At 38.2% G+C, this 22,686-nt stretch overlaps 1 protein-coding gene across 1 annotated transcript in view; it reads left to right on the top strand.

The window, feature by feature from the left end:
* LOC129727465 (acyl-CoA synthetase short-chain family member 3, mitochondrial) overlaps window positions 1-22,686 on the top strand; it is a 279,456-nt gene that overhangs the window by 145,540 nt on the left and 111,230 nt on the right. Inside the window, exons 3-4 of the mRNA XM_055685325.1 lie at window positions 12,520-12,664; window positions 12,725-12,869. Coding sequence (XP_055541300.1) covers window positions 12,520-12,664; window positions 12,725-12,869 — 290 coding nt within the window. The remainder of the gene's footprint in view (window positions 1-12,519; window positions 12,665-12,724; window positions 12,870-22,686) is intronic.

Here is a 22,686-nt window from a genome sequence, read left to right as displayed (position 1 = left end):
GGTTTTTTACTTGCTGAAAGATTTTTTCATTAAATTTTGATTCAAATAATTTTGGAATGCATGGAATAATGGCAATTCCACGATAATTACGAATGTCTGATTTAGCGCCAGATTTGAAAATTGGCACTAAGTATGTGGTTTTCCAGAGTTCTGGAAAAATTACTTTCTTCAGAGACATATTAAAGAGGTAAAGGTGTAGATAGTTCTTCTGCCAACTTTTTGAGAAAAATTGGAGCTATTCTGTCAGGTCCAGGACCTTTCGTAGCGTCTAAGTTTTTAAGTGCGTTCTGAATTTCGAATTCAGATATTTGATTGACAGATAAAGAATTCGAAAATTCAGGAAAATACGAGAAATATTCGCGGTCGCGGTCTGTTTCTTCAAATGTGGTGTATATTTCTTGAAAAAAAGTGGCAAAAAGACTACATATTTCATTACTAGTGTGTCCTACATTACTGTCAAGATGCATTCGTGATGGAAAGTTGTTGCTTTTTAGTTTGGTTTTTACGTAATTGAAGAAGTTCCTAGGGCAGGACTTGATTTGATGTTCGACTTTACGGTTATGCTCTTCATGCGCAATTTTAATGGCTGCGTCGAGTTGACGGCAAATTTCTTGGTAATTTTGAAGATTTTCGCTATTGTTGTCTTTTTTGTATATTTTATGTGCTTTTTGTTTTCAGATCACTGGCGGGGTAGCCTGCCCCTACCAGTGTGCAGAAGATGTTTCTGCCGATAAACTGCAGGCTATTGTTATCGCGCAGCACAAGAACTAATCGACAAAAAAAACACCCGTACGATAACTCGTGTATTGTTATTTTGCGAACTCAAACGGAGATGAACAATTTGCGTCTAATCGAGACGAAAGCAAAACAACGAATGACCTGATTCATGAAAGTGAATCGTTCAGACAAAAATTCCTTCAATGGAGTCAGTACCAAACTCATCAATATTGATTGCTGGTTGCACTGTTTTAACGATGCCAACCTTCTGAACATCGGCTGATGCTTAATAAGTGTAGTGGTTTGGAGCTGCGCAATACATTCAAAATACGCTAGAGCATCAAATGCGTTATGCCCAACGCACATGCGTTGTACTGGTTCCAATTTTAATCAGTAAATTCGCTAATTTCGCTCATAAATGATCTGGTTACGCACACTCCAACTTTTGCGTGTACGTTGCAGACCATACTAACAATAGTTTGAGGAAAACTTTAAAAGACAAATTTAACAAACACATGTATAACATCACGAGGAGAAAAATAATAATACCGTGTCCAGGTAATATATTTGGTTATCGCCTAATTATGAGCCAAGAAATGATGATTCGTTCCAATATATATTGCAAGGAAGAATTTTTCCATCCAACATTCTAATTTTGCTCGGTATAGATCTTCAAACAGATTATTTGGTCCGACACATATACAGATATTTTCAAAAAAAAAAAAACAGAAATAAATGTGGCAACTCTGACTGCAATAATCGTTACTTAACAGCAGCAACTGTGGCAGCGGATAGCAGCAGCAGCAGTGGTATCAGCAGCGATATTGGCAGAGCCAGCTGGTGCAACGGCACTTCCTCTAGTAAAATCTGCCTTTAGTGAAAAGTTGCCATATTTTGACAACACAGAAATTTTTTAGAATGCTGGCATTCAAAATACATGAGCCGACAAATTTTCAGTGTAAAAATAGCTTTCAACTGTGTTATCAGAAAATTGCCTTAAATCACTCTGTCGGGTTAGCACACAGATGAGATCAACATTATGTCCGATATAAAATTGAAAAACATCTGCTTAAACTCTAACTGTTGAAACTTGTTTGCGTTGTATAGTGTTTGTCCAAATCCTGTTGAGTGATGTATGTGCAAACTGAAATTTGATAGCACAACTCCTCTGTGCACAAAATTTTGAACATATTCATTCAATACGAGTAATGTAACATACAACCCTTGTGATTTTTTTGATAGCAAAAGAAAAGAATTTCAGATTTTTAGTTGTCACTCGTTAAGCTCAAATACAACTTGGACTTGAATCCCAGAAACTTCCTAACTAATAAATCAAAGATAGAATGAGCAAAGGACTTCTTTCATGCATGCAAGTCTCCTTTATGGTCTAGAAGAGCTAGCAAATTTTATTTCCATCCATTGCGGCGATTTGTAAGGCGAGCCCGATCAAACGATTATAACAAACGGGTAACACAATTATATCTGAACTTGATATGAATTTTGATATCTATATCTATAAATGCGAATGTCTGTCTGTCTGTCTGTCTGTCTGTCTGTTCCCTATAGAGACAAGTGACTTTTCGCCTGCGCACACTAGTAAACGTATAAACCCGTGTAAAGTTGTTTTTGTTTACTTTTTCGACTTTTATCACAGCTTCTTCCGATTTCTGATCACGAATGAAAAAATTTATTCAGAAACCCGTTTGAAACATATAATGAGTGTTCAACTCCAGCTGCTAAAAACATAGCATTGCAAACAAAACAGCTATTTGTAAATATTTTTCTCAACAAGTTGCACTAACACATTCGTACGTGAAAAGCTCTATAGAATTAAAAAATTAATGAACCGATTACCGTGAAAATTTGTACATAGGGGTTTTCGAGTACGGGAGTAATCCTAAAATATTAGTTTCGCTCTATCTCATAAGCGTAGGCAAGGGGGGGTTAATTTGTGGTTCATGAACTTTCAGTGGCGTACTTAGAGGAAATGGGGAAGGAAGGGGGGGGGGGTGAATGAATGTGGCCAATCTTTATTAATTGTAAAACTGCTTAACCGATTGTTATTTAATTCGGTAAATACAGACCGTAACGTAGCGTATGTTTCCAAAACTTTAAATTATGTTTTTCTCATACAGGAAGGGATAAAGCGTATATGAGGGGGTAGCGACTACAAATTTGTTCATTGTAAACTCTTAAACGCGAATCCCGTGATATTGACTTTTCTGTATCTCGGTGGCGTAGTTTAAGAGTCGGGGGGGGGAGGGAGGGAGTTATTGCAACAACTATTATTATCGTCTAATAGTTCATCAATTTGAATTTTTTTGTTTTGCAAAGATCGTTATTTTCATCATCATTTAATTTGATTGCAAGGTGTTTCAAATTTCAAGGGTGTTTTCATGATGTTGGTTTCCAACAGATTATCTTCGTTTTCGCAACAGTGGATTGGGAAATTTCTCGCCTACATCAACATGCGGCAAAGTTGTAATGTCATGACGGGAACTATTGAGCTATTAAAAATGTCGATACATGTTTTGAACTCAGATTTCGACCAATTAGAACTGAAAGAAGGCCAATGCGTGAGGGTTATCGTAAGAAACTTCAACGTTTTAACTAGATGCGCAGGTTTGGTTTGATGAGTATGATGTCGCGGTTAGTGAAAATTGGCACTCGAAGTGCCCCAACAGAACGATTCGCGGTGGTTACGCTGATTTGTACACTAACACGACGAGATCAACTTTGTTCAACACTTGCGCGCGGAATCGAACACTTTCCGTAACACGAACACTCGTGGGTGAGGCCAAACTGGCGCGATTCTGGTTACAGCACCAAATATGATCGCGCACGGCCCTACGTTGTGTTAATTTTTTTCTCCCTTTGGCATCACGATGGGCAATTACGGCCCAGGAAGAGGTTTTCTGTTCCCGACGAACGCAAACGCAAGTCTTTACTTCACTAAGGTACATTTATTCTATTTATTTACAACAGTGGCAGCGTGACGGCGCTGCCACCGTAAGCTTATCGACTAACAATTAACGACTCACATTAATGACTAACACTGGCGCTGCTGAGGAGAGCGCTTTTATAGACTGCCTCTCGGACGGCAGCATTGTCGAGCCAAAACAAAGCTAAAAATAATCGCGCGCAAACCAGTCGCTTGAGCCTCAGCTGGTCACTCACGGATGACAGTAATGCCCAGCTGAGACGGGAGTTTTGACGCGAACAGAGGGTATTTTTGAAACCGAGGTAATATCTAGAGGCCGGAAATCGACCCAAGATCTCAAGATGCCACTCTCCGGTTTCTGGAAAACATTCCAAAATGGTCCAATACCACCCAATATAATATTTCTTAAACCAGAACAGTGCCGAAACTGGAAATCAAATCTAGACGCCATTTTAAAATCCAAGATGGCGACATCCGGTTTTAGAAAATTATCAAAAACTGACTATTATGGTTTGTCATGAAACCAAAATACTACCCAGAGATTGAAACGGTTACAGACACCGTTTTAAAATTCATAGAGTCGATTTCCAGTTTACAAAAAACAGCCAGAAATGACCTAAAATGGGTACTTTTGGGATCGACATAATGTCCATAGACCTGAAATCAACTCTAGATACTATTTTGAAATCCAAGATGGTGATTTCCGGTTTCCGAAAATGACCAAATACCACCCAAAATAGGCATTTCTGTAATCGAGATGATGCACATAGACCAAAAATCGTCCACAGACGCCATTTTGATATTCGAGGTTGAAACTTCCGGTTGCTGGAAAATAGCTCAAAATAGTCATTCCATAGCCGAGATGATGCCCAAAGACCGGAATTCAAATCCAGACGCTATTTGGAAATACAAGATGGCGACTTCCGGTTACCGAAAATGACCAAATATAGACATTTCTGTAATCGAGATGATGAACAAACCAAAAATCCGTCCCAGACGCCATTTTTAAGTTTTAAGTGGCAACTTCCAGTTGTTGAAAAACAGTTAAAATTGTGATTCCATAACCGAGGTGATGCCCAGAGACAAGATTCAGATATACAAGCCGCCATGGCTTCCGGTTACCGAAAATGACCAATTACCACACAGTATGGTTATTTTTGTAATCAAATAATAGCCAGTGGCCGAACATCGATTCCATAGACCATTCTGAAATCCACGATGACTATTTCCGGTTTCCGTAAAACAAGTTCTAGTGACCGAATACAACCCAATATAGGTATTTATGGAATCGAAATAATGCCAAGGATCAGAAATCAACTCCACACGTTCTTTTGAAATCCAAGATGGTGACTTCCGGTTGCCAGAAATCGAAATGATCGACATATGCAACAAATCGACCCCTGACGACATTTTTCAATCCGCAGTGATATCTTAAAATCTGGAAGCGCAACGTCGAATTGCTGGAAAATAGCCAAAAAGATCATTCCGAAATCGCTATGATACCCAGAGTACGGAAATCAAATCCAGGCGCCTTTTTCAAATCCAAAATTGCGATATCCGGTTTTCTAAAATGACCGAATACTTTGGTGGTATTTATTAGTTGTTTTTGACGCCAAATCCAAGATGGCAATTTCCGGTTTCTAGATAAGAACCAGCAATGATTGGCGGAACTTATTGACAGAAACGTGGTGATACAAGATATTCCATCATAATCTTATCGACTATCATTCAAAGAATTATTGAAAAGGAGCAGTTTATCCCTTGCGATCGTTCTAACATGCAATAATGCAAGCCATGTAACAAACAGCCTTATGTAGTTATACGTCAAATTTGCGGTCCTGACTTTGCAACAACATTACCTCATTCAAATTAAAATTAATGACTTTTACGGATACTATTGATTTGGCTGAATCTGAAATAAAGGCCCCAACACTTATTTTACTAGGCCTTCTAAAGTTTATTTTATAATGTTAAATATAGTTATTTACCACCCAACATAAACAGGTGAAGGTAGTTATTAAAACGACTGGATACCTTTTTTATTTGTAAAACAAGAATGCTTCTCAAATTTTCTTGAATCTAAAATACTACAAGGTATACAGCCCTAGGGTTGTATGAAATGGTGATGTGGGACTAAACACTGTAATTAGGGGATTTTTTGTTACAAAATATACAGAGTCCGCAGACAGAATCAATGTGTTTGCTCGGTGACTTACGTATTTTTATTTTCAGCCTTCCCTGGAAATTTATTTTTAGAAATATTTTCAACAACACTCAAAAGTATTTCGTTTGTAATTGACGATATTATGCCTGTAGTATTTTTTGTGCAAACAACATGTATTTGACAAAGCCTATCGTTCTTGTTGAAGAAGCACCAAGAATTTCTCGTAATGCGTCAGAGTCAGCATTAACTCTATATCCTAAAAAACCAAATCCAATAATACTTACGTTATCATAATGAATGGTTTTGTCCTTGCCCTTATTTGTTGAGTAATTTGTAGTAACCGTATTTATGAGATATACTTTCAATCACAATCAGCGGCAGCATTGCAGTTTTTCCTCGATTGCACACAAATAGAAATGTACGAGCCGAAGTGTACCACTGCAATACGAATAGTACCGCTGCAGTACGAATAGAAGTGTACCGCTAAAATGTACGAATAGAAGAGTACCGCTGCAATCTAAGACGACGAGAGACCTGCGGCTCTTTGCTCCACTGGTACTTTTGCTTCTACCAGCATGTTTCCTTTCAAGACATCAGTTTTTATGACGTTTTAACAGCAGGTTTAGGAATTGTTCAAGCGTGGGGATTGTTTCAAACTTTTCGGAAAATTTTTACCTTCGAGACATCATATTAGTCTAAGCTCATGGAAACAAACATAAATTGACCTATTGGGACGGGCAGATTCTGTCAATTTTTTTTTCGATATTGATACAGAGAATATCACATGGAATGATTGGTGTCTATTCATGTCGTCTGTGCTAGGAATACTTGCATGTAATTGGTTCATTGTTCGAGTAAATTTGTAATTTAAAACTTTTATCAATTTTACCGCTTAGCAATGCAATTAGAGTGCAAACAAGCATATAACAAAATTGTTCTACATTTCATCTACCCAACAACACATTGATTATTGTTATCCATTGAATGGTTATGCTGTTATTAACGTTTGAAATCTGACGCAACATTTGCCAGTTTTATTTCCAATTTTACAGAATGCATCTCAGTACAGTAAGCAAAGACGTAGTCCCACGTCAAAATCGATTTCTTTTTTTTTTAATTCCCGCTTATTTTCCGTCGGGCTAGTTCCGCCACTGTTGTGGCCAACACCGACGCCCAGGGAGGCGACTCCACGCCCAGGACCTTACTCACGACCCGTTTATCAACGGACCAGCGCCAACGGCTTTAATTCCCCATGCGATGGAAGGCGTGATCCCAGAGATTTTTTGCCTCGGAAATCTCCCGGTGTCGGCGGTGGGATTCGAACCCAGGCGTCGAGCGTGGTTGGCGGAGACGTGACCAACCACACTAGGCCCCCGCTCGTAATATCGATTTCTATTTTTTGTTCATATTTGGCACCTTAATCCTTCTTCACGTGCTGCTTGGTTAAAGATTACGACAATGCTGAATCTATCCCTGGCCAAACAAATATGCCAGAATTTCCGACTTCTACTTCCAAAACGTAAGAGGGTTGAAGACTAAAATAGCTGACTTCTACCTTTCATGTATCGATCAAGACTATGATGTAATCATGCTAGTTGAGACTTGGCTCGACAGCAGAATTAACTCTGTTCAACTGTTCGGTAACCAGTACGAAGTGTACAGAATCGATAGGAACCGTTTGAATAGTCTTCGCGGTGTAGGCGGTGGTGTCATTATTGCCGTTAAAAAAGCTCTCGATTCCTGTTCCTGCGATATTGGATTTTGTGCTGCTCTCGAACAACTTTTCATTACAATTCAATTGAATGGTTTGAAACTCTTTGTTGGATGTTTTTACTTACCACCCGAGAAAAATAAAGATCCTGAGCTTATGAAACTCCATATCGGCTGCATTGAGAAGATCTGCGATGCTGCAAGTTTGAACGACATCATTATCATAGCTGGTGACTACAATCAACCCAAAATCGCATGGAAGCGTTCACGTCACGGTTACATGTTTGTTGATGTTTCGAACACTACCTCCAGACGTCGTGGTCGGAACGAAGTATCGGTTCAAGAAATACTTCTTGGCGGTACCGCTAGGTGCAATTTACTGCAAGTGAATCCAGTCAGTAATTTTAACGGACGATACTTGGACCTGCTGTTTCTTAATGACGGAGCGAACTACACAATTCCGGTTAGCGCTGACGATCCTTTAGCACGTTTGGATTCATATCATCCTGCTCTGATGTTTGATGTCATAGTACACTCTCACCTACCGCTAGTTGAAGATATAGACACGACGGCATTGAACTTCAAGAGAACTGATTACTCAGCACATAGTGATTACCTTCAAACTGTCGACTGGGAGTCAGTCACTAGTTGTAAGAATGTAGATGAAGCTTTACTCCGATTCAACTTGATTGTTCAAGCCGCTTTAGTGAGATTCACTCCACTTTTCAAACCTCCACGCAAACCTATTTGGTCTAATGCTCAACTTCGTTCCTTGAAAAGAATTCGTTCAGCAGCTCTTAGAAAGTTTACTCGAAATCGAAATCCTACTACGAATGCTATGTTCAACAGAGCTAGTGGCAACTACAGACGATATAATCGCCTACGATATGCTGAATATGTGCGAGGGCTTCAAGAGCGGCTACGTCAGTATCCAGCCAAGTTCTGGTCGTTTGTGCGATCAAAGCACAAAGAGAATGGGTTACCTGCGACAATAAATAAGGGGAATGTGGTGGCTTCTACCAACGCCGAAAAATGTGAACTTTTCGCCGAGCATTTTGCTACCGTATTTAGTCCTCGTAACCATGCAGAGATTTATCCTCAATGCCTCGAAAACGTGCCTTTAGATATAGTCGATATGGATACTTTCCATATTTCCGAAGACATGCTGTTAAAAGCCTTACGCAAACTGAAATCTTCATTCACGCCTGGGCCGGATGGTGTTCCAACTGTTTTCATGGAGAAGTGCTCGCAGGATATTAAAACCTCTCTTATGAAAATTCTAAATCTTTCGATGCAGCAAGCTCGGTTTCCTTCAGAATGGAAAAAATCGATTATGTTTCCGGTGTTCAAGAAAGGTAAAAAACAGTTTGTTGAAAATTATCGAGGCATAACGTCCCTTTGTGCTGGTTCTAAAGTTCTTGAGCTAGTAGTTAGCGACTATATAATGTTCAACTGTCGCAGTCACATTTCTACGCAGCAACATGGATTCATGCCTGGTCGATCAGTTGACACGAATCTCATGGAGTTTACCTCTCTGTGCTTTGATGTAATTTCCCGAGGTAACCAAGTCGATGCAATTTATACCGATTTGAAGGCCGCCTTTGATCGTATCGACCATGACATAGCTCTAAAAAAGTTTAAAAAACTTGGGTTTCCACTCGCCTTTGCAGCTGGCTGGAATCTTACCTGAAACAGAGGAAATTACAGGTCAAAATTGGCACAACTCTCTCCCAGGAATTCACTAACTACTCCGGCGTACCTCAAGGCAGCAATCTCGGGCCAATTATGTTTATTTTGTTCTTTAACGATGCCACGAACCTATTCAAAGGAAGTTACAAGCTTGTGTATGCTGATGACTTTAAAATGTATGCGGAAGTAAAAAGTTTGGCTGATTGCGTCACTCTACAGTCTCGTCTGGAGCAATTTGCTACGTGGTGTATTGTAAATCGAATGACCCTTAGCGTCGAAAAGTGTGTGACCTTCTCATTTCATCACAAAGTTAGCCGCGAAGCCTACTATTATAACTACACGATCGCTGGACACTCGTTGGAGCGTGTTGAAACCGTAAAAGATCTTGGTGTGTATCTAGATTCAGATCTATCCTTTCGACAGCATCAGCAATTTGTGATTGACAAAGCTAACCGACAGCTTGGCTTTTTATTCAAAATCGCCCAGGAGTTCGATGACCCGCTATGCCTTCGATCACTCTATTTGGCGTTTGTACGGTCTCACTTGGAGTCTTCCGCCGTCATTTGGTCACCGTATCACGCAACTTGGATACGAAGAATTGAAAGCATTCAACGGAAGTTCGTCTGGTACGCCCTCAGGAATCTAAGGTGGCTCAACCCGTTCGACCTGCCTCCATATGCAGCCCGTTGTAAATTGCTGGGCATTACCACGTTGGAGAGAAGACGAAAAGTCTCCAAAGCTGTTTTTGCTGCCAAACTGCTTTCAACTGAGACTGATTGCAGCTCACTGTTGGAACAGCTTAACGTCAGTGCGCATTCCAGGTGTCTGAGATCCAGAGCCGGCTTCCTCCGTCGCCCATTAGTCAGAACGGATTATCTCCTAAACTCACCGCTACACTCGATGAGTGCAATTTTTAATGAATATTTTCATCTATTCGAATTTGGAGAGAGAGCTAAATTGTTCCGGCGGAAACTGCTTCAAGAGACGATTTGAAAATGGATGTTCATCGAAAGTACCGTTCCTTTTATTCTTAATATATTTATTTTTATTTTACAATCTTGACTATGTTACATGACTTTCTGCTTAGAACTAAGGATATGTCACTTTTTTTTGTTACTTATATTTGTTCTGTGTTAGACCTAAGTTTATATATTTATGTTAAAAGATATGGGGTTTTTATGCCTAATTGTTGGCTTTTCCCCATCACCCACATTTCATGTAAACCATTGTGTTGGATGAAATTAATAAACAAACAAACAAAAATTGATTTCTACCACATAACGGTTTGGTTTTCAATATTCTCTTTATGTTGATGTAAAGAAGTGTAAATTCAAACGCGTTTTTGTACTGCATGGTAATGTTTTTGTATGTTTGAAATAATGGCACTTTTGAGAGATATATAATTGTGGTCATAGGCTAAGAGGCGCAGCAACGCGGGCCGGGTATCAGGTAGTTTTAACTATTAACGAGACCAAGTATAGAACACAAGTTGATATAAAAAGTTCGTAACAAAATATCAAGATTTGTTATAATCCTAATATTTTTGACTGATCGATCGGGAGCTCAATACTAAACTACATATGTACTAGTTGATTAAATAAATTTCAATTTGCTTATAAAAATAACAAATCAACCACGGACGCGTTAAGCCTGTATCAGACTAACCGTCGTAGCGGTTGACCGTTACCGTTCCGTTCCTTTTCGACCAATCAGAGCACAGCGGTCGACCGTCGCTTGTTGTTATTGCAAAAAATAGAATCTTTTCTATTTTTGCCGCCGACCGTTCCCAACGGTTGCCGGCTGCTGTCATTGACATGGCAAAGGCAAACGTGCCTCTTCACACCTACACAAAGTCACATATAGAGACTTATCGAATAAAAATGTGTGCTTCTCTTTTTGGCACACACGACAGGCAGTCAAAACATTAATAGCACCGGCAGCGCTGCGTGGCGACGTCAAATTTCGACAAACGGGAGGGAAAAAACGAAGTTTTGTTTTGATCGTGCGCTAGGAACTTGTTTTTATTAAATCTGTGTTTCGTTTGTAAGAAATAGTTCCAGTTTAAGTGAAAAAAAACTTGACCGTTCGTGCCTCTCCGGAGGAATATAGTCATACGGTCAGACTCCGCTTTTTTTGCTGCTGCGATTGCGCGTTTTTGTCGTGTTCGCGTAGTGTTTGTTTGGTGATGCTGAATCAGCAGGAATCACGTAGGAAAACCAGCGAACAAATTGGACACTAAATCCAGTCGTCCTCTGGAAGCTACCGACGATGTTCGAGGATGAATCCGGGTTCGGAGCACGGCATCGGCGCTGGTATCGACTGCATGGTCATCTCCTTCGCTATTGGACCTATCCTGATGATGAAAAATACAAGCCTCCAATCGGAAGTATTGATTTGCTGAAGTGCTCAGAAAGTAACTATTGCACCCAGATTGGTATGCTTATGATTGAACAAATTATTATTAGAATTCCAACGTCCACCACCGCCGGATGATGTTGAATCGCTGGTGCTAGCAAAGCAAGGCAATACTGCTATTCAGCGGTAGGTTTGTGTGAATATATGGCTTTCACCGGATACTAATATGTCGTTCTATATTTTTACAGGTATTTGCTGTCTGCTGATTGTGAGTAGTATTAAGATGAGTATCTTAGTTAGTTATTAGTTAAAATTGTGAGTTCGATGAGCAGGTGAAGATTAGCGTTTTTTTTTTTTAAATTTTTTTGTGATGAAGTAAGTAAGTAAATTGAAATAAAACTTAAACCTAATCTTACATTTATCTTTTACTGACTATGATTGAGAATAGCAACGATTTTTTCGGAACTTATTCGACATATTTTATAATGTTTACACATTAGTAAGCCTATGTACAGGGGTTAAAACGAGTAGTATAGGCAAGTGCCGGTAGGCATGACAAACCTGACGGTCTGATATAGGCTTTACACATGTTAGTAGGTAGCATTGAAAAATCAATTCAGACCAATGGATTTGCCCTGGAAGCTTTTCTTGATATTGAGGGGCATTTGATAATGCATCTCTCAACTCAATGCAAATATCCTTGGGAATGCACGATATACAGATTTACAAATGAAAGTCTTAATAACTTCAGCCGTTTTCAAATGTTAGCCTAGAAAAATTTTCGAAAAATAAGTGAGTTGCTTAGTTTAGTTAGGTCTAGAATAAATTCCAATAGGGTGCTGCCAACACTCAGACGAGTTTGCGCGAAAGTCATCATTTGCGTTATTGAAAATAAATTGATAATAATGAAATTTGGCTGTTCAACAGTTTATTAATCTTTCAGGTATGTCGGAGGTCAATTAAACGCATGTTACAATGCGCTAGACCGTCATATTCTCAACAAAAAAGGACATAAAGTGGCACTCATTCACGATAGTCCTATGACAAACACAATACGCCATGTTACATATAATGAACTATACAAAAAGGTAAAATATACTGGGGTTTGTACTATATTTAAAGATTAATATGTATTTATCTTTCTATAGGTCTCATGTTTAGCTGGTGGCTTGAAAAAAATGGGAGTTCGAAAAGGAGACAGAATTGTGATATATATGCCGTTAATACCAGAAACAATTATGGCTATGCTTGCTACTGTGCGTCTTGGTGCAATTCATTCCGTAGTATTTGGTGGTAAGTTACTCAAACCAACCCAATTAATTTGATTAACTGATGATCATTAGTATGTTCGAATTTAAGAAGAATTGAGCCATTGACTTAACCACCACAGTTGCTCTTTAATTTTATCACTGAATCAATAGAATCAGTGATGATGGAATTAAAAAGTGAAGTAGATTAAAATCTAGAGAAACATTTTAAAAGGTCCTATCTGCTTTGATCGATCACTTTCATTCAATCACTACACCTTTAATGACACGTTATTTGCATAAGTTGATAGCGGAGGGATCTAGGCTTCTGAACGAAAACCACGCTTGGGAGAGTTACTAAAGCTGAACCTTTATCAAAATGAAAAGACACTCCGGAAAAACAATGAAAGCAGCTGGGACCTTTTGAAATGTTTATCTAGAAATGTAATGTAAAAGTGTATAAAAGATTCTATCAACAGCTTGAAGAAAAGTTAATGAATTGTTCGCACTCCGATGAACCCTTTCTTCGCATTGAATTTTACAACACCCCGCTGCACAGTGGGGAATCGCTGGCCATCAGCCAAAAAAATTTTTTTTGTTAGCTGTTTCATTATATTTTTCCTTTATTGCTATAACATTTAAGTGTCTAAATCCAAAATTTGGGCGCAATATCATAAAATCTGATTTTTTTTATGACTTTTCAAAGCTTGGCGAACTGACGTTTTTTGTCCTTTTTTTTAAAGTACATTACATTATAAAATTTAGTCATAGTAGGCCTGGCACTAGAAAAAATTTAAACAAACGTAATTTTTTGTAGAAAAGTAGCTTAAAAGTTTAGTTGCCGCAGTTTGCTACAGTTGTGACTACATTCAAAATTTAGGTAAAAACCTAAATTAATCCACCTAGCGGTCAGACTCAGCCTTTCTCATTCATTATTTAAATTACTATTTGTAAAAATAAATTTACATGAATGCTTAAATCCAATAAAGGTATATTCACTCTTTGGGTTCTAAAATATTGATGTTGTAATTGAAGTATAAAATATTAAATTTGACGTAATGTTAGTGCTTAAGAAATAGCGAAATAAAAGAATTGACTCTTAATTTCGAACAATTTAATCACGAGCGATACCGGGAACGTTCAGATAGTACGATATCACATTTAAATCATGTTGAGGCCGTATATATTGATCAAAGCAGGTATAGTGTTGAATAGTCTTTGAATTTCTTTTCTTTCCAAAACTTTTAAACAGCATATCAAATTGTTATGAAGTTTGTAATTTGTAAGTTTGAGAGATGAATCGTTTGTATGACACTAGTTATGTTCAGATAAGTCGTGTAATACTTGAGATAATAGACTTTCGTTGTTTTACATATTAAAACATAACGGTTGCTTAAGTTTGATTACAATCAAATGAAAAGGTAACGTTCAGGGCAGCCAAACTTTGAAACCACGTGATCAATCATAATTCATCAGTTGTAGAGCAACATGTCAAAAGGATCTATCTGCTTTGATCGATTTTTTGATCATTCGGTTTCTTTCAAAGTTCGAGTCTTACGCAGCCACTGTGTCCTCTCAGTTCACTCGTTTTCTGCGTTATTAACGCACAAGAATGTGTGAAATGCATAATGCATCAGCTGCACAAGGAATACATAGACATGATACAAATCCAAATGTGTATCATTACTACACGGCAAGACAAATCGTCCTGCGCCGTTATCCACGTCCACTACATCCGGAGCCTCAGGCCTTATGGTCATGCTGAACGCCAACGCGAGCGATCGGACGAGAAACCAACCGTAGGTTAATGAACAGCCGTAGGAAGAGCTGTTCAATAACCCACGGTAAGCTCCTCACCCGATCGCTCGCGTTAGCATTCAGCATGACAAAGGCCTCACACGGCTGAGCAAAGCGACGCACTTGCTTGAAGAGAGCAGCAAATCGTGCTGAAATATTTCTCCAGAGAGATCGCAAACTGGTGGGATCTTTTCACACGAAAGGACAATACGCTCAAACACAACAGAGATCACTGCAGAACGTGCTTTGTGAGAGAAACATATACCCATGTAGGCAAGTAGACAACGGTGTTCACTATGCATCTCGAAACTGAAAAAAAATAATCCAGCCGTACGTCACGCATGTTGGCTCTTTGAATTATATCGAATTGATCTCAGCAGTGTACTCCGCGCGGCGTTCTGCTATGCATTCACTCTAGAGTGATTCACCACTCTTCTCCCGCTCAGCTGTGGTGTAATATCTGTATCGAGTAAACTAAGAATGTTGGATGGAAAAATCCTTACTTGCAGAATATATGTAAACTTATTAGTGTTTTTTGCCATTGCTTTATCTTTATTTTTGGTCTTAAACTTTCAATAAGTAAGGCGATAATTAAATGTATTAACTGATGATTATTCATTTTTCTTTACGTGATGTTTATACATGTTTTTGCTTAATTTATCTACATCGGCACCAACATAAACTGTAAGCCGATAAATCTACAGAATTAACCGCTACAGTCGACAAACAAATAAACAGTAACATCATAGTTAAATGCAAAATTTAACATATCCAATGTCTTCTCTTATTATTATTGCTTCAATATTGTCTTTGAATGATCTGGTTCTTGAAAATGAATCGATCAGGTGATATTTCAATAAACTTAAAAGTACCTCAATTATCAGCAACCAATGCTGTATACAACGGACAGTACGCATTTGAAAGCTTACGTTTTGCCTTTCTCCTAGAAAGGTATAGCAATCACTGAAAAAACTAAAGGTATAAAAGTGGTCCCAATGGCCGAATGTCATATACCACTCAACCCCTTTCGACGAACTGAGCATTTTCTGTATGTATGTATGTATGAATGTGTGTGTATGTGTGTGTGTGTGTATGTGCAATTTTTTTTTCTCACTCACTTTTCTTAGAGATGGCTGGACCGATTTTCATAAAGCTAATTGCAAATGAAAGGACTAGTTGCGCCATAGGTTGCTATTGAATTTCATTGTAATCGGATTTTTAGTTTAGAGGTTATGTATCAAAATGTAAAAATCACGAAACATCAATATCTCAGAAACCACATAACCAATTTCAATAAAACCGATTTCAAATGATCGGGCTGTCTTTAAAACCCTTAACTCTTAAATTTTGTTATGATTGAACATATGGTTCAAAAGTTATGTAAAGGAAAGTTATCCTGAGGTTGTTTAAACTGACTCATTTTTCTCAGAGATGGCTGAGCCGATTTTCACAAAATTAGTGTCAAATGAAAGGTCTAGTTGCCCCATAGGTTGCTATTGAATTTCATTGCAATCGGATTGTAACTTTGTCCGTTGTTCATAAAAATGTGAAACCACATAATGAAAGTAAACATATTGACTTTCTCCTAACGATCACTGGCTAGTTAAAAGGTAGAAAAGTGATCCAATTGGCCGAATGTCATATACTACACGACTCAGTTCGACGAATCGAGTGTTTTCTGCATATATGCATGTATAGGTGTATATGTTTGTGTGTGGGTGTGTACGTGTGTATGTGCACCATTTTTCGCACTCACTTTTCTCAGAGATGGTCTGACCGATTCTTTCTATCTATCTCTATTTGCCGCTTAGGTTGCTATTGAATTTCATTGTAATCGAACTTTTAGTTTTGGCGTTGCGTCAGAATGTGAAAATCGCTCTTATATCTCAGAAGCTATGAATATAGTTGAATTCAAATAAATGGGCTTCTAAACCCTTAAACAATGAATTTCATAATGTTTAAACATGTGGTTTGAAAGTTATAGGAAGAAACGTAACCCGCAGACTGTTTAAAACTATAGCCACGATCAAAATATGTGGCCTCAACATCATTTAAATTTGATATTGTACTATTTCAATGTTTGCGGCCTTGCTCGGGATTGAAGTTGAAATTAAAAGCCATTTCTATCATTTCACTTTTTGCCTTTCTCCTAGAAACGTATGGCAATCACTGCAAAAACTAAATGTATAAAAGTGCTCAAAAGGGCCGAATGTCGTATACCACTCGACTCAGTTCGACGAGCTGAGCATTTTCTGCATGTGTGTGTATGTGTGCGTGTGTGTGTAACGCTCTCCCAATCTCACTCGATTTTCTCAGAGATGGCTGAACCGATTTCAATGAAATCAATTGCAAATGAAAGGTCTAGTTACCCTATAAGACCCTATTGAATTTTATTGTAATCTGATTTCTAGTTAAGAGGTTATGTTTAAAAATGTAAAAAACACGAAACATCAATATCTCAGAAACTACACAACCGATTTGAACAAAATTGGTTTCAAATCAACGGGCTACCTAAAAAACCCTCAACTTTTGAATTTTATGAAGATTGAACATGTGGTTCAGAAATTATGGAAAGAAACGTGTTCTGGAGACTATTTAATCACACTCATGCTTCTCAGAGATGGCTGGACCGATTGTCATAAAATCAGTGTCATATGGAAGGTCTTGTTACCCCATAAGACGCTAATGATTTTTTTGCAAACGAACTATTACTTTGCCTGTTATGTTTAAAAATGTGAAATCCAGCTATGAGGAGAAACATATTCCGAAAACTACATTAACTCACTCACTTTTCTCAGAGATGGTTGACCCGATTTCCACAGAATTAGTATCAAATGAAAGGTCTAGCTGTCACATAACACCCTGATGAATTTTGCCGTCATCGGACTGTAACTTCGTCTGTAATGTATCGAAATGTGAAAATCACGAAACTTCATTATCTTAGAAACTTCACAACCGATTTGAACAAGATTGATATCAGATGGACGGGCTAGTTAAGGGTTAACTGTAGAGCAACATGTCAAAAGGATCTATCTGCTTTGATCGATTTTTTGATCATTCGGTTTCTTTCAACCGCCACGGCTTATTCAACACGTATCATGGTATGTCCTTTACACCATTTGATAGCGGAGAATCTCTAGCTTTTTAATAAAAACCACGTTGGGAATAGTTAATTTAGGTGAACTATTAAACAATGAAAAGTCAGCGGCAAATAGAGATAGATAGAAAGAATCGGTCAGACCATCTCTGAGAAAAGTGAGTGCGAAAAATGGTGCACATACACACGTACACACCCACACACAAACATATACACCTATACATGCATATATGCAGAAAACACTCGATTCGTCGAACTGAGTCGTGTAGTATATGACATTCGGCCATTGGATCACTTTTCTACCTTTTAACTAGCCAGTGATCGTTAGGAGAAAGTCAATATGTTTACTTTCATTATGTGATTTCACATTTTTATGAACAACGGACAAAGTTACAATCCGATTGCAATGAAATTCAATAGCAACCTATGGGGCAACTAGACCTTTCATTTGACACTAATTTTGTGAAAATCGGCTCAGCCATCTCTGAGAAAAATGAGTGAGTTTAAACAACCTCAGGATAACTTTCCTTTACATAACTTTTGAACCATATGTTCAATCATAACAAAATTTAAGAGTTAAGGGTTTTAAAGACAGCCCGATCATTTGAAATCAGTTTTATTGAAATTGGTTATGTGGTTTCTGAGATATTGATGTTTCGTGATTTTTACATTTTGATACATAACCTCTAAACTAAAAATCCGATTACAATGAAATTCAATAGCAACCTATGGCGCAACTAGTCCTTTCATTTGCAATTAGCTTTATGAAAATCGGTCCAGCCATCTCTTAGAAAAGTGAGTGAGAAAAAAAAAGTTGCACATACACACACACACACACACACACACACATACACACACATTCATACATACATACATACAGAAAATGCTCAGTTCGTCGAAAGGGGTTGAGTGATATATGACATTCGGCCATTGGGACCACTTTTATACCTTTGGTTTTTTCAGTGATTGCTATACCTTTCTAGGAGAAAGGCAAAACGTAAGCTTTCAAATGCGTACTGTCCGCTGTATACAGCATTGGTTGCTGATAATTGAGGTACTTTTAAGTTTATTGAAATATCACCTGATCGATTCATTTTCAAGAACCAGATCATTCAAAGACAATATTGAAGCAATAATAATAAGAGAAGACATTGGATATGTTAAATTTTGCATTTAACTATGATGTTACTGTTTATTTTTTTGTCGACTGTAGCGGTTAATTCTGTAGATTTATCGGCTTACAGTTTATGTTGGTGCCGATGTAGATAAATTAAGCAAAAACATGTATAAACATCACGTAAAGAAAAATGAATAATCATCAGTTAATACATTTAATTATCGCCTTACTTATTGAAAGTTTAAGACCAAAAATAAAGATAAAGCAATGGCAAAAAACACTAATAAGTTTACATATATTCTGCAAGTAAGGATTTTTCCATCCAACATTCTTAGTTTACTCGATACAGATATTACACCACAGCTGAGCGGGAGAAGAGTGGTGAATCACTCTAGAGTGAATGCATAGCAGAACGCCGCGCGGAGTACACTGCTGAGATCAACTCGATATAATTCAAAGAGCCAACATGCGTGACGTACGGCTGGATTATTTTTTTTCAGTTTCGAGATGCATAGTGAACACCGTTGTCTACTTGCCTACATGGGTATATGTTTCTCTCACAAAGCACGTTCTGCAGTGATCTCTGTTGTGTTTGAGCGTATTGTCCTTTCGTGTGAAAAGATCCCACCAGTTTGCGATCTCTCTGGAGAAATATTTCAGCACGATTTGCTGCTCTCTTCAAGCAAGTGCGTCGCTTTGCTCAGCCGTGTGAGGCCTTTGTCATGCTGAATGCCAACGCGAGCGATCGGGTGAGGAGCTTACCGTGGGTTATTGAACAGCTCTTCCTACGGCTGTTCATTAACCTACGGTTGGTTTCTCGTCCGATCGCTCGCGTTGGCGTTCAGCATGACCATAAGGCCTGAGGCTCCGGATGTAGTGGACGTGGATAACGGCGCAGGACGATTTGTCTTGCCGTGTAGTAATGATACACATTTGGATTTGTATCATGTCTATGTATTCCTTGTGCAGCTAATGCATTATGCATTTCACACATTCTTGTGCGTTAATAACGCAGAAAACGAGTGAACTGAGAGGACACAGTGGCTGCGTAAGACTTGAACTTTTGCGTGTAGTAATGGCAGCGGATAGCGCCCTGTGTTATCCATCACAAGGAATACCTTATTCGCACTGTCAGTGATAACGCATAGATGTGATCGGCATCTTATCCGATAATCAATTTAATAGCGAATTGTCCTTTTCAGGATAAATTAAATAGCTAATTGAAGAGTTGATATTTTCTTTTAAATTAATAAAGCTTCAATTTAAATGATGGAATAGTTATAGATTTGAATTCATTTTCATGCCTCAAAACGTACTGAATCATCTTTTCCTTCAGTAATATGCAACACCCGAACAGCTTTTGTTATCTGCATAAAAATTAAGTTTTCACATAATCAAACCTTAAAAATTTGTTAAGCCCAATAATGGCAAGCAACTATACTATTGAAAATGTTAAATCTTTGTTGAAACGCAAACTTCGATTGCTCAGATTGTTCGTAATATGATTGTTTTTCCAAGCACGGTCGACAGAGTTATAGACATAGTAATTAAGAATGTACTATTTAGCCTATACCAGAGCCTGTTTCAGCCGAAACTGCTCATATTAGGTCTAGATAGCGACTAAAACAATCTTTACTTAACAGCAGCAGCAGCAGCTGTGGCAGCGGATAGTATCAGCAGCAGCATTGGTATCAGCAGCGATGTTGACAGGGCCAGTAGTGCAGCGGCACTTCCTCTTTTTATTTTTTTATTTTTATTTTTATTTTTAAGCGGCACTTCCTCTAGTGAAAGTTGCCTTAGTGCAGTAGCGAGCATCATCAGTAGGCACATTAGCCGACACTTCCTTTAATGTAAAGTTGCCGTATTTTGACAACACACTAAGGATTTGGAATGTTGGCGTTCAAAATAGATGGGCCGTCAAATTTTCAGTGTAAAAACAGAAATGATAGAAATATAGACGATGGAATTTTTATTTGTTCAGCAAAGTTTCATATTTTGGCATGTTCTAGAATATTGCCAAATAAACTACTCCTCTATTCCTTAACACAAAATAGTTAATATTTTTAATATATGAAAACGCCTCAGTTCATTTATATCAAGTCCTGTGGAAATAATACTGGATTATAAATGCAAGCAAATAATCTGCAATCTTCGGAGATATATGGACTTGAAATCTGGCTATTTTCAGCAAAAAACTAGAAATATTTTTCAAACAAATGAAAATATCAAACCAATATATTCTATTTATTTATTTCGTCAAGCAAATGTAGACTACAATTATAATAATACAATGGTTTTTTATATTCTATACATTATTTCCAGTAGTTAGTCGTTTTTTTATTTGATTTCTGCCCATAGGGATGTCGATATTTTCGCAGTGCTGATTATAGTGACGCATCATGCGATTTATTGGGCCATTTTTTGAGTAGTTAGTTCTGTGAGAGTTTTCCGAAAATATTTTACGATTTCTTAATTGACGACTGGGTGCATAAAAATTTAGTTGCGATAATAATTTAGAAGATTGCACGCGTTGAGAAATAATGTCATTGATAAAATAGAGCATTGAAAGTTCGCGGCGTTCTTTAAGTGCTTGTATGTCTATAAGCATGCAGCGTGCTTCATATGATGGTACTTATTCTCTTCGTATTCTACTTCAAAAACCAACCGCAATTAGGAAAAAATGCAATCCACAGGCAAAAATTTGCACACAATTTGAGAAAGACTCCTTCAAATATAAGGCGACCCTGAAAATTATCTACGGAAACTAGGAAAAAACTACACACATCTGCAGGTCAATAAAATCTGCACACGAACTCTGAAAATCTGCATTTTGCAAAGCACATCTGGTATCCCTGATTCGGACAACGCTGGTTTGATTTAAATTCGCGACTACGAAGGTGCTGATATTTGTTTGGTTTTTGCATGAGAAAAAGATGGAGGGAAATATTTTTGCTTTTGTCATCACACACATTTTGACAATTGCATATGAGAGTTCGCCTAGGTGCGAACAGCCTTTGAAATCTCTTTCAGTTCGTAGTCGCAAATGGTGTGTTAATGTGTGTCATTCCAAGAGAATCCAAGGTGAACTCTTATGAATGTAGTTGTGATATTGGCGCTCGCGAGAAAAAAAAAACACTGAAGGAAAGTTTCAGATTGAAATGGTCTATTCAAATCTTCTTGCTGTAAATCGAACTTTTGAATGAATCTCATTTTTGACACAGAAGAAAACTTTTTCTCGATTTGTGTGGGCCCAAAAATGTGGGGCCCTACCCCTCGGGCCCCCCCAGGCCCCCCTTAAATCCGGCACTGGTTCCACAAAAAAAAAATATAAATTCCAAAACGTGCACAAAGTTTCTGCTATATGTTAAAAAGGGAAGGTATCGTTGTTTTGCTTTCGTCTCGATTAGACGCAAATTGTTCATCTCCGCTTGATTCGCAAAATAACAATACACGAGTTATCGTACGGATGTTTTTTTTTGTCGATTAGTTCTTGTGCTGCGCGATAACAATAGCCTGTGCAGGATATACTGTACAGTATATCGGCAGAAACATCTTCTGCACACTGGTAGGGGCAGGCTACCCCGCCAGTGATCTGATACGCAGCTGATATATCAGCAAGAATAATTCTCCCGCACCGCTGTTACCCCGCTAGCAGCACGGACCACCATACGATCGAGCGAGTGGAAGTCAACTACAAGTGGCATCTACAAGGCCACTGTGTCACAACGCGAAGCTGGATCGTCATCGTTTGTTCTGCGGAGACACTCGATTGATCCTACTATCAGCCGTGAGGTCGTGACTTAGACAATTACTATCAATATTATAATTATTGTAATTATTATTATTATTATT

Source organism: Wyeomyia smithii, chromosome 3 (assembly GCF_029784165.1).
Source record: "Wyeomyia smithii strain HCP4-BCI-WySm-NY-G18 chromosome 3, ASM2978416v1, whole genome shotgun sequence".
Classification (NCBI taxonomy): domain Eukaryota; kingdom Metazoa; phylum Arthropoda; class Insecta; order Diptera; family Culicidae; genus Wyeomyia; species Wyeomyia smithii.
Note: the sequence above shows the minus strand (reverse complement) of the source record. Positions and strands in the feature narration are given on the sequence as shown.